Source organism: Cannabis sativa, unplaced genomic scaffold (genome assembly GCF_029168945.1).
Source record: "Cannabis sativa cultivar Pink pepper isolate KNU-18-1 unplaced genomic scaffold, ASM2916894v1 Contig4, whole genome shotgun sequence".
Taxonomy (NCBI): domain Eukaryota; kingdom Viridiplantae; phylum Streptophyta; class Magnoliopsida; order Rosales; family Cannabaceae; genus Cannabis; species Cannabis sativa.
Genome location: NW_026870040.1, coordinates 26,235 through 42,623, shown reverse-complemented (window position 1 = coordinate 42,623; position 16,389 = coordinate 26,235). Strand labels below are relative to the sequence as shown.

The 16,389-nt window shown below is 35.4% G+C and overlaps 1 protein-coding gene across 1 annotated transcript; it reads left to right on the top strand.

Annotated features, from left to right (window-relative positions):
* Window positions 1–13,873: 13,873 nt before the first annotated feature.
* LOC133033349 (uncharacterized) lies at window positions 13,874–16,081 on the top strand. The gene has a single exon (XM_061108059.1). It carries the CDS (start codon window positions 13,874–13,876, stop codon window positions 16,079–16,081), a length of 2,208 nt encoding a protein of 735 aa, XP_060964042.1.
* The last annotated feature ends 308 nt before the right edge of the window (window positions 16,082–16,389 follow it).

Here is a 16,389-nt window from a genome sequence, read left to right as displayed (position 1 = left end):
TCAAGAAAGTTAAAGGCAAGACGGAGTATCTTGCACTTCGGAAGAAGCATTTTCCCGAGTTAGACCTGATGGCTCATCATCATCTGACTAGTATCTTTCCTCCTCCAGGACGGCTTTCCCCTTTCATACTAGAGAAGTGGATGGCCGAGTAGGTAGACTGGGCTCCCTGATCTGAATTGCATGTTCAACACGCCTGTGCTTAGCTGGTATTTCTTCTTACTTTTGAGCGGAGTCACCTACTCCTCTTCAACCTCGTCTTCCTGCTCAAGATGCTCCTAAGGATACTGCTGTTGGGTTTTGTGCCCTAAATAAAACCCATTACAATCTGGTTAGTTATCAATTTAGAATTTTGAAGTGATATATGATTACATGTATGTTACATGTTTATGGTTTAATACATATATTTAATATATGCACAAAATCAGTTAAATCCAGAACATATAGTTATTCACAATTACAGTATTGTCAATATAGTGGAATGTGATTGTGATTATATGATTCAAAAGACTTAGTCCCTGTTCATCAGTGTTTTTGGATTTACACTGATGTGATAATCAGCGATAAAGTATACTTACACTTGGAGTAAGTGTTATGCTCTTTCCAGGACATTGGTAAAGTATACTAGTTTCGAATGTATGGAGTATACATTGGACTGGACCGATATCGAACTTGGTCAAAGATATTGTAAACTTACCATTGTATCTTTCCAAGTCAATATCAGAAGTTGATCTTAGATTAAGAGAATCTAAATCCTGATATGCTTAGGCTCAATCTTAGGAATGCTATTCATGTTCTTTGATTTATTAGTTAAGCCTACTTTTGGGTCAGGGTGATACGTATATTTTGGGAACATGATAGCATAACTGAGTGGGAGTGCGGAAAATTAATATGGAATCTATAGCTTCTATTGGTGTATAGAAGTAAAGTGATGATTCCCTTCGAGCTTAGTTAAATAGAAGTAAATGGATGAGCTCTTGTTTCAGCGACTATATATTAGATCACTAAAACATTATTTACAGGTAACTAAGTGTTCTAAGGGAAAAAATACATTGAGGGGTGTAAACGGTAAATTGGTCCCATCTCGATGTAAATCATCTATATAGAGGATCTCTTAACCCATTAAGATTATAACAGTGGTTAGATGAGATAGCATATTGATATCGTGAAACATATGATATGCTCTATATAAGTGTGAGAGTACAATTCCATGTTCTAAGAGTGGATTCAATAAGGAATTAATAAGTTAGGGATTTACTTGGTAAATCGGTTCAACTTATTGGAAGCTCAGCAATATAGATCCATGGTCCCCATTCTAGTTGAGACTATACTATTTGTAAGACTCTATAATTAATTTATGATTAATCAATTATAATTCTAAAAGTTAGACTATGTCTAATTTGTGAATTCTCACTGTTTAAGGATGAAATTGTAAATAAAAGGGTTTCTAGGTTTAATTATTAATTGAGAGACTTTGCATGCCTAATTAATAATTATTTTAAATGACAATATTATTTAATAATCTATTTTAGTTATTAAATAATTAGTTTTGGCATTTAAATGATTAGAATTGGAAAAATGGCATTTTTGGAGAAATAGAAATAAAATTGAGGAAACTGCAAAATCCAAGTGAGGCCCATATCACACCATGGCCGGCCACCCTTTGCATGTTTCCCAATTATTATTTTCAATTTTAATTGCCATGTAATTGCTAATCAAAACCTAGCAAAAATAGGACAGTGGTGGATCACACTAAATAAGGCAGTTAATCAATTACACAGTAAAAGAGGAAACTGCTTATTTGGAAAGTTGAGCTCTCCCTTTTCCCTATATATAGGAGCCCTTGCTCTCTTCTCTTGCATGCATAACATCACACGAATTCAAGAGTGAAAATGAGAGAGAAATTTCGAAATTCCCTTGTGAGAGAGAAGTGCCCACACACATCACTCAGTACCTCAATCATAGTTTGGAAGACTGTGAAGAATCACATCCAACTGAAGGACATTCGGGCTCAAATCTTGATTATACTCTGCTACAGACAGGAATCAAGGGTTAGAGATCTGAGTGGAAGGAGACACTTAATTCCGCTGCCATCACTGTAAGTTATTCTTAACTTTTATGTGTTTTGTTTATCGTTTTAGAAGTTCATATTTAGGTTGTTAAATCAACATACTTGTGAGTAGATCTAAGATCTTGGTAAAATTAATTCCAACAACTGGCGCCAGAGCCATGGTAATTGATTTGCTTGCAAGAAATTTGGACTTAAAACAATTTGTTTGTGATTTGGATGGTTTCATGGTGTGTCATATTGATGTTTAATTGATGTTTGTGAATTCTGGGAAAAATAATTGATTATCTGTATCTGAAATTATTTTTATTGGATAGTTTGGAAAATTCTAAGTAATTTACTTTTTAAAGAACTCGATTTCGATTTTATTTGAATTAGTTATGAATTTTTGAAAATCGGGAAAAATCGGGGTGGTGATCACCCTACCCACGCGCGCGGAAGGGCTGCTTGCAGCCTCCCAGCGCCGAGGTTTCTCAGCTGTCTCCCTTCACTACGCGCGCAGACAGGATATTTTGCATATTGTCCGTACCACCTACCATTTTTCTTCGTTTTCTTCGATTTTTCATGCTATTTCATGGAATTGACTTCCGATTTTTTGTGTAGTTTTGTATATTGATTTTTGTTTTTCAATTTTCTAATCTAATTATCAGAAATAAATTAATTTTAGATATTAGTGTAATTTGAATTTGCAAAATAGGTTAAACTCAAGTATTGCTTACCTCTTTTCTTATTTCTTTTAAATTTTGATTATTTTATCTTATTTTTAAATATAAGGTCAGAAATTTATAAAATATATTTTTTTTTGGTAAATTGACCTTATTTAGAATAAGATTACTATAATCATGGTATTTTAAAAGGGGAAATAATATATTTTTGTTAACTTTTTAATTTTGTTATTCTTAGTTAAATTAGATTGTAAAATCAGAAAAGGGTATGTATTTACCATTTTCTATTTTATTGAATATTTAATTTATTAAATAACATGAAATTTAAAAGGAAAGTTAGCAAATTTATTTTGAAATGATATTTAGGTTACTCAAAACCTAATTTTTCAAAATTGTAGGTTTAATTTTAAATATTTTTTTATTTCATTCTTTAAAACCGAAATTTATTTTTAATTATATTTCGAAATAAAGTTTAATATTTAAAATTAAATAAATCCTACTTCCAACTATCCAAATCTAACTTGTTGCAGGAGTATGTGTTTTAGATTGTTTGTAAGTTTTCTAAAACCTATTATTGCTTGATCTAAATTGCCATGGTTAACTTGTTGACAGATCTAATGATCTGATTTTAACCCATGGTTCAATTGATGATAGGTCAAGTAAATAATTTGTAACAGGTAATTTTTACATTCTTCTTTCATCTGTGAATGACCTAGTAACATGATAGGGTCTATCCAAATCTGTGTGTTCGTGTGAGCCTATATGTTTAATTTCTGTTATAGACACATATAGGTTGTTGTTGCTAAATAAAATGTCATAACTTGATAGATTTTATTTAGGCTCATTTAGTTAATGGGCCTATTCAATTAATAACAGTTGTTCATTTTAAGGTTAAATTCCTCTCTTTTGGGCCTTGTGTGAGAGTTGGGAGCCTTAGAAGTGGGTACGACATACTGGACCCAGCCCCCCCTCACATGAACAACCCCAATTGTGAAGGCCCATTTGCCTTATTTGGATAACTGTGCTAGGTTAATTAAACTAGTTTGACCTAATAAAAATTGAATAACAACAGAATTAATTTCTTCGAAATTAATTTAAGAAAAACATAGTTTATAGAGTATTATTTTCTAGATAAACTATTTGTATTTTTCTTGTATTTAATTAAATAAAGAATTTTGACTAACTAGATTCTTTCTGAAACTTACTTTTATTATTTCATTAAATATTCCTATTTAAGTTATAAATTAGTTATTACTAATTTTCCCTTTTAACTTGAATTTGAATATCTTTTGAATTTAATATTAAGTTGAGGAATTCTAGGAATTGGTTATTGAAGATTCTTAAAAGATATTTTTTAAGTTAGTTTTAAACTTAAAATGGAATATCTTTAAATTAGGTAGTTACCACCTAATTTTGATATTTAATTAAATTTTATTTGGAAAATTTTAAGTTGTAAATTATAGATTCTTTCTATAATAACTTAAATCAGATATTTTCCAAATCTTGAAAAGATACTTAGTTAAATTGAGATATTTTCTAGATAGTTATTTATATACTAATTATTATTTCTAATATAGGAAAATATCATTGATTGTGAAATTAATTGTTTAATAATTAATTTTGGTACAATTCAATTAAGAATATTTTTTCTTGTATTAAATTGGAAATTAACAGTTAAGCCTTCTCTATACTTAATTATTTATTTCCTGAATTTAATACATTTAATTAAATTGAAAATTAAATATCTAAGTTGATTTTCATAATGATACTTAAATATTGTTATTTTTATGATATTTAATTAAATAGAAAATTATTTTAAGTTGGGTATTTTCATAACAACTTAAATTTGAATAATTTTCAAAATATATTTTATTTATTTTATTAATCATTTTTCGAAATTGCATTTGATTATGCAAGATGATTTTGAATTTATCTTGAAAGGTATATAAAAGTTGTAAATTAATTATTTTAATTAATTTTGAATCAACTTAAATCAATGATTTTTTCATTTAATGATTAATTTAAAATAAAGGAATTAAAATATATTATTAGAAATTGAATTAATTAGTCAAGAAAATCTAGATAGATAGTATTTTTGCTTGAAGTATTTTTTCGAGTAAAGTTTGATTTATGTTAATGTATTTCAAAAATTGTATATTTTTGGAAATAAAATATATATATATATTTGTAGAAAATTTTAATTTGAGTTGCAAATTAATTTAAATTAATACAACTTAAATTAAGTAATTTTCTTAATATTTGTTGGAAAATTAATACTAAGATGGAAATAATTCATTTTATTTTCTTAACCATCTAAGTTTAATTTTACAAATATTAAATTAAATTTTATTTAGAATTTTATTCTAAATTTAAAATTTAATAAATATATATAGATTTAAAATAAATAAATAATAAAACAAAATACATTTTAAATAATGAGCTTTATTATTAAGATATTCGATCTCCATTGTTGGTTTTACATAGCCATTGTTTTAGTGAGTAATCCTCCCTAATGGAGGAACGTTCATTAGCAAGTTAGCACCGTTTAATCTCGAAAGATAAGTATATTTGTAAATTTTTTATATTAGTATTGATCACCCTAATGGTGGCTACTGTATAAGACTTACAAACGTATGAAACAATGGTAGAAGCTCATGAAATAGGAATGACCTTGACTCTCGCCTAAACGGGATAACGTTGGATTCTCTTTTCGATCGAATAAAAGGTTGCTAGAAAGTGTGTCATTTTAGATGAGCTGACAACTCTATTCAATGGATGATAGCTTTGACTCTCGCCTAAACGAGACACTGATATCAGTTTGTTGAAAACCTTGGAAATTATTTAGGATTGCATTTTTTAGTATTTTCTCTAGTCATTCCTACTTGCTATGTGCTAATAATTTATGAATAAGATTTTGTGTTAAACCATAATTGATATCTATTTATTATCTTGTAGTATCCTTAATTGCAATGTCGAATCCCATGTTATCACTATTGACTGAAAATAAGCTAAATGGAGCTAACTTCCCAAATGTAGAGAGAACATTAATATTGCTCTCATAGGTGCAACTGTCTTGTTTGTGTTGACTGAGCCGTCCCCTGAGCAGCCAGGTGACAATGCAACCAAAGCTATTAAAGAGAAGTTTGAGCGTTGGCAGAATGCTAACAATAAAGCTCGTTACTTCATGCTTTCCAGCATGGTTGACACCTTGAAAACAAGGTTTGCAAACACTGTCACGGCTGCAGAAATCATGAAGCAGTTGACTGAGCTATTCGGTATGGCATCTATCTAGTCTCGCTTTGACGCGACTAAGAAGTTCATCAACGCACGGATGGAACCCCATCAGAATGTGCTTGATCACCTACTCCAGATGGCAAGTTATTTCCAAGAAGCCCAGAATCATGGTGCTGAAATGGATCAGACTACTCAAGTGAGTCTCATCTTGAATAGTCTGACTCCAGATTTTCTGCCCTACACATCAAATTATGTCATGAATAAGAAGGAACAAGACTTTCATACTTTAGTCAACAACCTTCAGACATATGAAAATTTTATTGGAGATCCCATGAAAAGAGGGAATAAACCTCAGAATTCTGGAAATTGTAATAAGACGAGTAATCCTAAGGCACACATTGCTTCTACTTCCAAATCCAATCATAAGAAGAAGTGGAAAAATGCCAAGAAGCGAGCTCAAGCTGCGAAAGCAGCTAAGATCAAAAAGGCTGGAGCTTCTGGTGATACACCAAAAGGAAAGTGTTTCTACTGCAAGGAGAAAGGCCATTGGAAATCCCAATGTCTTAAGCTTCTTGCAAAGAAACAAGGTATTTCTTTATAAACTGATGTGTTTTAGTGAATTATTATCCATTTGGATTATTAATTCTGGACTACTAACCTTGTTTATTATTCTTCTTATAGCTTAAGCTTCTTAAACTCGGATGCTGTCTTAGCGAGTTGGATCTGAAAGCTGGATTGTGGATGGAGGTCGTCTATGATAAAGAAGAAGCTCATTTAATTTTTTTTTTGAATTAATTGTTTAATTTTTCTAACAATTTGGATTTCAAGTTTGGGATTTTTATTCCCTGTTTGGTTCTCATAATATTGCAAACAATTTTTGGTTTATAATAAAATTTATTTTAAATTGCAATCTATGAGTTGAGCTTCAGTACTTTATCTTATAAATCTATTACCAATTGTTATATTTATTATGTTTGTATGTGTATGTGTTTTTATTATTGATACAAAGTCTATAGTTATTTAAACTCTTTACAGAGTTATTGCTACATAAACACTAGAAATTATTTCTATGTTTATGAATAATTGTGGATTCTAAAATAATTATTGGGAATTTGTTTAATAAAAAGATCTTTTGATCTGATAGGGGTGGAGAAAAGTTAAGAATAATACGCAGTTCAACGATCTTTTATATCTAATGAACTCTGGATTATATTCAACTCCACATTCACTCTATCACACTTAGGGAATCATGATCTTTACAACCCTTAGGGGTGGATCATAATCTCTATATACTTAGGGGTAGACTTTATTCCACAGTACTCTTTGTGACACATAATTTTAAACATGGAAATAATATAATAAATTAGCTATTATCAAAATAAATCCTTGATCTTGATTATATGTTCCAGTTTAGATTTACTGTTGTAATAGTTAATGATACCATTAAAGTTCTTTGATAATGTATCACATTACCTTAGTTGAGTGGAAGAATATTAAAATTCTCTACCCATCGTTTGGTTGATATTTGTGATAGGAACTTAAGAACACCTCTGATAAAACAAATCTAACCATTCACATGGATAGAAATAACTTATCAGAATTATGAGAATAAGATAGAAGAATTCTTGCAGTCTATTCGAATGACTTGAGTCAAGATTTCTAATCCTCATAACATTTTATGGTATCTTGATTTGATTGCTTAATCTCTAGCAAGTATTTTACACTTCAAATACTAGACTGCTATGTTGTTGACCTAGACTTAGAAAAACTTACAGTTTCAGACTAAGATAATAATACACAACGAGATATCCCTAAAAATAATAGTAAAAGGTTAAAGTTTCTAACCAGACATCTACTATTGAGTGGGAGCCATCTGAGATGTAATCAAATGGGGAACATTAGGGGACAATCAAGAAAGATTTATGAAAGTGACCTATATGATAGATATTAAGGAACTATGCATTAGTGATCCTAATATCCACACTGACTCATAAAGAATTTTGAGATGGTTGTTACTCTGGGGGTCGAGGAATCATTGTAGAAATCCATCTATAATAATTCAAGCTTCATCAGAGAAGATATAACTTTGTAAATTCGAAATTACCAGAAAAGTATTTTACTGAAGAAAATTCTACACTGCATTATCTCAATTCTAAATTTTAAAATTTGAGAGATATGTCTTCTATTTGTTCAGATGTACTTAATGGGCAGCAAGGATTTCAGTATCTCTTGATGAGTAAAGCATATAGTTAAGTAAGTTTCATAAGTTTTATGAACCTGGTTCCAGAAATATGGGTGGATTCAAATATACTAAACTTGATCAGAGGATCAAGACAAAAGATTGATTGTAATGCACAACTTGTTTTATGTTAGTGCAAGTGGGAGTTTATTGGGTTTCGTGCCCTAAATAAAACCCATTACAATCTGGTTAGTTATCAATTTAGAATTTTGAAGTGATTTATGATTACATGTATGTTACATGTTTATGGTTTAATATATATATATATTTAATATATGCACAAAATCAGTTAAATCCAAAACATATAGTTATTCACAATTACAGTATTGTCAATACAGTGGAATGTGATTGTGATTATATGATTCAAAAGACTTAGTCCCTGTTCATCAGTGTTTTGGATTTACACTGATGTGATAATCAGCGATAAAGTATACTTACACTTGGAGTAAGTGTTATGTTCTTTCCAGGACATTGGTAAAGTATACTAGTTTCGAATGTATGGAGTATACATTGGACTGGACCGATATTGAACTTGGTCAAAGATATTGTAAACTTACCGTTGTATCTTTCAGAGTCAATATCAGAAGTTGATCTTAGATTAAGAGAATCTAAATCCTGATATGCTTAGGCTCAATCTCAGGAGTGCTATTCATGTTCTTTGATTTATTAGTTAAGCCTACTTTTGGGTCAGGGTGATACGTATATTTTGGGAACATGATAGCATAACTGAGTGGGAGTGCTGAACATAAATATGGAATCTATAGCTTCTTATTTCAGTGACTATATATTAGATCACTAAAACATCATTTACAGGTAACTAAGTGTTTTAAGGGGCAAAATACATTAAGGGGTGTAAACGGTAAATTGGTCCCATCTCGATGTAAATCATCTATATAGAGGATCTCTTAATCACATTAAGATTATAACAATGGTTAAATGAGATAGCATATTGATATCGTGAAACACATAATATGCTCTATATAAGTCTGAGAGTGCAATTCCAAGTTCTAAGAGTGGATTCAACAAGGAATTAATTAGTTAGGGATTTACTTGGTGAATCGGTTCAAATTATTGGAAGCTCAGCAATATAGATCCATAGTCCCCATTCTAGTTGAGACGATACTGTTTGTAAGACTCTATAATTGATTTATGATTAATCAATTATAATTCGAAAAGTTAGACTATGCCTAATTTGTGAATCTCACTGTTTAAGGATAAAATTGTAAATAAAAGGGTTTTTAGGTTTAATTATTAATTGAGAGACTTTGCATGTCTAATTAATAATTATTTGAAATGACAATATTATTTAATAATCTATTTTAGTTATTAAATAATTAGTTTTGGCATTTAAATGATTAGAATTGGAAAAATGGCATTTTTGGAGAAATAGAAATAAAATTGAGGAAACTGCAAAATCCAAGTGAGGCCCATATCACACCATGGCCGGCCACCCTTTGCATGTTTCCCAATTATTATTTTCAATTTTAATTGCCATGTAATTGCTAATCAAAACCTAGCAAAAATAGGAAAGTGGTGGATCACACTAAATAAGGCAGTTAATCAATTACACAGTAAAAGAGGAAACTGCTTATTTGGAAAGTTGATTTCTCCCTTTTCCCTATATATAGCAGCCATTTCTCTCTTCTCTTGCATGCATAACATCACACGAATTCAGGAGAGAAAATGAGAGAGAAATTTCGAAATTCTCTTGTGAGAGAGAAGTGCCCACACACATGACTCAGTACCTCAATCATAGTTTGGAAGACTGTGAAGGATCACATCCGACTGAAGGACATTGGAGCTCAGATCTTGATTATACTCTGCTACAGACAGGAATCAAGGGTTAGAGATCTGAGTGGAATGAGACACTTACTTCCGCTGCCATCACTGTAAGTTATTCTTAACTTTTATGTGTTTTGTTTATCGTTTTAGAAGTTCATATTTAGGTTGTTAACTCAACATACTTGGGAGTAGATCTAAGATCCTGGTAAAATTAATTCCAACAACTGCTTGGCTCCCGCACCTCCCTTCAACTTAGCTTCATGCTTGAGTTGAATGAGTTCATTCTCTTGATGAGCTCCCTCAGCCTGGCCAGCACTGGATTTCCTCTTTTTCTCCATCACAAGGTGAGGAATGAAATCCTTTTGGTAGAGCCCGTACTCCGCAAAGTTGTCCTCTGAGGTCAACAAAGTGATATTCTGGGCAGCACCCAACAGCTGAGCAAGTCTTTGAGCTCTATCCCTGAGAGTAAGTGTGAAGGGTGGATGGTGATATATAGGGATCTGCTTGAAGCGAGTGTAGGTGGTGCCCATGCCATCCACCATGTAATACTCGTCAACAAAATTCCCAATTTTGCTAACAGCCTTGTCCCTGGTGCCCGTCAACCACTGGAAGTCTGGCTGAGAAAAATAGAAGTATCCCGACCTACCTTACTTGGGAGTAGACTTCAAATCAAAAAACCAGCTAACCTCATGAGGAGAGGGTATATCCCACTTCTGGGTGGCATAGAGAACGAACAGGGCAGACAGATACTTGATGCCCTTGGGAGTGAATTGGGTCGGACAGAGGCAGAAAAAGTCTGCCACCTTCCTAAAGTATGGGTGCAAAGGCAGCAGTGCCCCTTGTTTGTAATGAGCACCCGACCAGGCACACATCCCCTTCTTTGGGTTGGAGACTCGGTTGTTCGAGGCGGAACATCACATTGCAGCTCGCCCAGATAGTCGCCTTGGTCGAGATCCCGTAAACGTGCCTCAGTGACCTTGGACGGAGGACTCACCCACCTGGCACCCAAGACACTTTGTCTCCTTTGAGAAACTGCAGCAGTAAGCTCCTCAGTGACGTAGTCCACTCCTTCGACCAAGACATCACCATCCACGTCTACAGGCTCCTCAGCCTCGTTGTATTCCCCAAAGTTTGGGGGTGTAGCCTCCTCCTCTTCCTCCGCCTCGGAAGGACTACCAGGACAGACATCACCATGTTCCTCTATCTCCTGGACTTCAGCGTCCCCTTCATGATCCCCCTCCTCCTGCACGGGTGGATCCTGTTCGGCGCTGGGCAAGGTGGCGTGCTGGGCCACATGAGGGTCAGACGCGTTGACTTAATGCATTGTCCGTTTAGTGCGACCGATCATCCTGTGGCTGGACGGGAAGATTGAATTAAAATGTTCATCGCTTGAAGAGGGCAGACTTGAACAAAGAGGAGGGTGATCCTCATACAAGAGTTGAAGCAAATCCTGGTCGATTCGGTGTTCGCTTCCCCAAAAATCACCTAGGTTAATCTACAAAAGATAACACGCGAGATGAGTGTTTGGTCGGGATATTGAACATTAAACAAGCAAATATGTCGACCAAGAGTACTCAACAGATTAAAGAATAGAAATATTCAAGGAAAAGTCAAAACTCATAAGTTTAAAATTTTCGATAGTTAGGGAAAAAAAATCACGAAGCTTTGAATAAACAAGATGAAAGACAGCCATTGTGCAGTAAAAAAGCAAGCATCATGAATGGTGAAGTCGCATGAATCATTACAAAGGAAAATCGCAGAGTTCTTGAACCTAGGGTTTTCTACATATTTTCTACAGCAAAGTTAAGGTCGCATTCTGAAAGTAAATGTGCAAAGTAAAAGTAAAAGAAATCTAGAACTTACTCAATGATCGACATCTAGATTCAGTTTACGCAAAGCTGAACGAACAGTTCTTATGAAAAATTTTCAACAAACTTGAAGCTAAAAACCTCTATTTTTGCTCTGAACTTGCTTAACAAAGAAAGTTGGTGAAAATGAGTTTGTGAACAATGCTCAGTCATATTTATAGGGGAAACAACAAAAAGGGGTAATCATTTTAAAAACCTCAGACGCCTCGGTTCCCCCAAAAGTGAATATTAGAAATCAAAAGCAATCAAGTGCAACCGTCAAACGTGGTGAGAGAAAATCGAATTTCGAAGCATTGATTGCGTCAGAGCATTTATTAGTCAAAAACCAAAGAGACGCCTAGTCAGCCTCACATCGAGTCGCAAACAGACGCACCTGACATGTGTCACCCATCCAAACGCAAAGACAGCTCGGATGAAGTCTACACGCAACTTCAGAAGTCTCGTACAGACTTGGGGGAAAAATGTTATCCCAATTTTTGCACTCTGACGTGGCATCACACGATGGTGACACGTGGAATCGACTCTGGGTACCTGCTCGCAAGACACAGGCCGAACAGGGCACCTCATACATTTGCTTGGGCGAAGTCCTCTAGACCGAGCAGTGAGCAATCCGTGCAGCACGCCAACACTTACCAAATTCAGCTTTTGCATCGTGAGTCATCAAAGAAATCCCTATAACTTTTGGATTAGATTACAGAGATATGGCAAGCTATCCAAATCAGACGATTAGTGTATTCTGTATTTACTATGCAATCTTTCTACTTATATCAATTGTAACTAGAAGGGAAATACTTAATCTCCAAGCTTATAGCCCTATAAATAGTGATTCAAATTCACTGGGCAAAGGGTCGAGAGATTTTATCTAAAATTCATATTCAAAGATACTATTGTAAGAACTTTAAGAAAAGGAGTCATTTTCCTTGTTCTTAAGTCAATACAAATAACGAGGATTAGGCTATTACCGAATCGCTTCTGGCTGAACCTTTATAAAATTCTTGTCTCTTTATTTGCTTTACTATATTTTACTCATATTAAACTACTTGTCGCTTACAAAATTAGACTCATTGTCATTGGCTAAAAGCGAGGTCAACAAGTACAAATACATATACAATGGACTGGAACTCCTTTTTACTCTTGTTCTTCTTGAAAAAGAAGAAACTTCCTAGGAATTTTTTGTGGAGTTTTTTTTTTCTTGTGAGTAGTATAGTATTACTATTTTACTTTTTTCCAAAAAGTCCCCTTATCCTATGGATGAAGAGTATTTATAAGCCAGTTTCCCTCCTGTGCCAGCTTGACTTGATCATCTCTGGTCGAGATCCAACCGTTGATTTGGTAGGTGGCCATTTTACCATATGACATTAAGTGTGTCAGATCGTACTGACTGTATATCATATACGTGTCGTCCCAGGGTTTTCCTTTTTGAATTTCCGTTGTAAATATTTGTTGGATCAAGCAGTTATGATTGCATGTGCATTCCTTGTACTATGGCGTATCATGGGGGACAAACTTTGACGCCGTACTTGAAAAAGCATGGCCACTAAGTCCGTAGTATGACATGTACGAGAAAAACCTTCACAAAACGGGAGTATAGCTCAGCAAAATGCATTCCAAGATACCTTCTGACTTTCAGCGAAAAAACCACTCTCTTTTCAGGCGCATTTGACTTCAGTCCCGTGGGAGTAGGTGGCTTCAGTTTTTTGGACTAAGAGAGGCTTCTGATCACGGATACCTCCCGCAGCGCTCCTTTGCGGGGGAGTTCTCTTCATGGTCGCCCTTTCCATGAGCTAGGCCCCTATCATGCCGGAACATTGGTCAAGGGAGTTGACTTGCTAATTATCGCTTAATCTCTCCTGGTTAGAGTACAGGTGTCCAGCTCAAAAAATTTGGACTATAATATAGTTTGAGGGTATCACTCTAGGCAACATGTCATCTAATACCAAGATTTATGAGGGTATCACTCTAGGCAACATGTCATACAAGGTTGGTTCTGACGGCAATCGTTCGCCGGTCAAATCCCGATATGGTGATTCTATCTGAAACAAGGTTGGTTCTTGATAAATTTGAAAAACTGATTCATAAACTTCATTTTATTGAGTTTGTGTACATACCTCCAATTGGTCTCTCGGGCGGGTATGGGGTATGTTGGAAACAAGGGGTTGTTTGCAAGGTTAAGGAAGCGGATAAAAATGCTCTGCTTGGTTCGATTGAATCTGACCCTCCTGGTACCAAATGGAACTTCATTGGAATATATGGGCCGCCTACAATGTCAGGAAGAGAAGATTTCTGGAATCGTATTGGAGACTCGATAGTAAACGAATCGTCACCCACGATCCTTATTGGTGACTTGAATGGAACACTTGCAGATCATGAATGCCTAAACTATGCCAATCAGAGGAATTCAGCTAGATACTCCTTTGACTTGAGGAGAATTGTGGCGAGAACCGGCTTGGTAGATCTTGGTTGCCTTGGCGGAAAATTCACCTGGTTCCAAAAGGCCTCTCAATCTACTGGGGGAGCTTTGGTTAGAAGAGCAAGGCTAGACAGGGCCTTAGCCTCCATAGATTGGAGAATTTTATTTCCAAATGCGGTTGTTGAGCTCCTCACAGTTGGTACTTCGGATCACAAACCAATCCTTCTAAATACTGAGGGGGGAACAAGGTGTTTGAAGCCTCAATTCAAATATGAGTTAATGTGGGGGAGGGATCCGAGATGCTTCTGGATAGTGCGAAATGCTTGGCGAGACAATCTTCACCATGACCCAATGGTGAACTTATACAGGAAACTAAGGAAAACAAAGGAACATCTGAAGACATGGAATAAAACGCACTTTGGGAAAATCCAACAACAAGTGGCTGATGCCAAAAAGACTCTGGATAGGATCGAAAGTTCCAATAATATGCAGATTGCGGAGTTTGATGAAGCTAGAGCCAAGTTGAATGAGGCGCTTAGTAGGGAAGAGATCTTATGGAGACAAAAGTCTCGTGTTGCTTGGTTAAAAGAGGGAGATCGTTGCACAAAATTCTTCATCGCCTCAACGGTGATTAGGCGTAGAAAGAATTTCATACAGACTCTGAAGAAGGAAAATGGCGAATGGGTCAACGACATCAAGGTCATTGCAAAGATGTTTATCGACAAGTTTAATGGCACCTTCTCCAAGAATCCTTTTACAAGTTCACCAGAGGAGAACATAGTGTGTAATAATCTGATTACTGAGAGTGATAATAGGAATCTTATATGCATTCCTTCAGCCAAAGAAATAGAAGACTGTCTTAGATCGATGGGGCATGATAAGGCTCCAAGCCCAGATGGGATGCCGACGGGATTTTACCTTCAACATTGGAACGTGGTGAAACGGGATTTCATTGACATGGTGACACATTTCTTTTTGACAATGGATCTTCCCCAGTTTATAAACAACACTAACATTGTGTTAGTTCCAAAAAAAGATTGTCCCACTGGGGTCAATGACTACAGACCGATTGCGCTATGCAATGTAGCGTATAAATGCATCTCCAAAGTTTTGGCTCTCCGGTTGAAGCATGTTCTGCCCTCCATCATATCTCCGGAGCAAACCGCTTTCGTTCATGGAAGACTAATTGCGGAAAACACTACAGTAGCTAGGGAAATCGTTCACTCTATGAGTAAGAAAAAAGGAAAGAAAGGATTTATGATGATCAAACTTGATATGGAGAAGGCCTATGATAAGATGGACTGGAGCTTTATCCTGGCTACTTTGAAGGGGTTAGGTTTTCATCGAACTTTTGTTAATTGGGTGGAGAAATGCATTATGGCCAAACAAATGGGGCTGCTTATTAATGGCTCGGTCCATGGAACTCTGTCCCCTTCCTGTGGTCTTCGTCAGGGCGACCCTCTCTCCCCTGCTCTCTTTATCATTGCAGCTGATGTTCTCTCAAGACTGATTGCGGGTAGAAAGGCAGAGGGTCGTCTGGAAGGCTTCAAATTATCTAGAGAAGGGCCGGCTGTCACCCACTTGATGTTTGCAGATGATTTAATTTTATTTGGGCGAGCTTCTTTGAAGGAAGCTAAAGAATTCGTTAAATGCCTTGAAGACTATTGCTCTTGGTCTGGACAAGCAGTCAACTACCAAAAATCAACAGTGTTCTTCTCTAAGGGGGTCCCTGTGAGATGTGCAACGTATATCGCGGAATTCGCTAAATATGAAGAGAATGAAGAAGGATGCCTCTTACCTGGGGCTTCCCCTCTTTAGATCACTGAATCGATCAAAGGATATGCGGTTCTTGGTTGATCGTGTTCTACAACGAGTGAAAAGTTGGAAAACTAGACTCCTATCGAAAGCTGGCCGAGCCTGCTTAATCCACTCAGTCGGATCATCCCTAGCTACTTATGTCGCTGCCTCGGATCCGATACCAATTAATGTGGTAAACACTGTGGATAAATGCCTAAGGGACTTCTGGTGGGGAGATACTGATGAAAAGAGGAAGATGCATCTCATGGCTTGGAATGCTCTATGCCAGTCCAAGATGAGAGGTGGTCTGGGATTTAGAAGCGGAGGAG

Excerpts from the sequence above, each read along its gene's own strand:
- LOC133033349 (XM_061108059.1), top strand. The coding sequence starts at position 13,874 with ATGGTGATTCTATCTGAAACAAGGTTGGTTCTTGATAAATTTGAAAAA.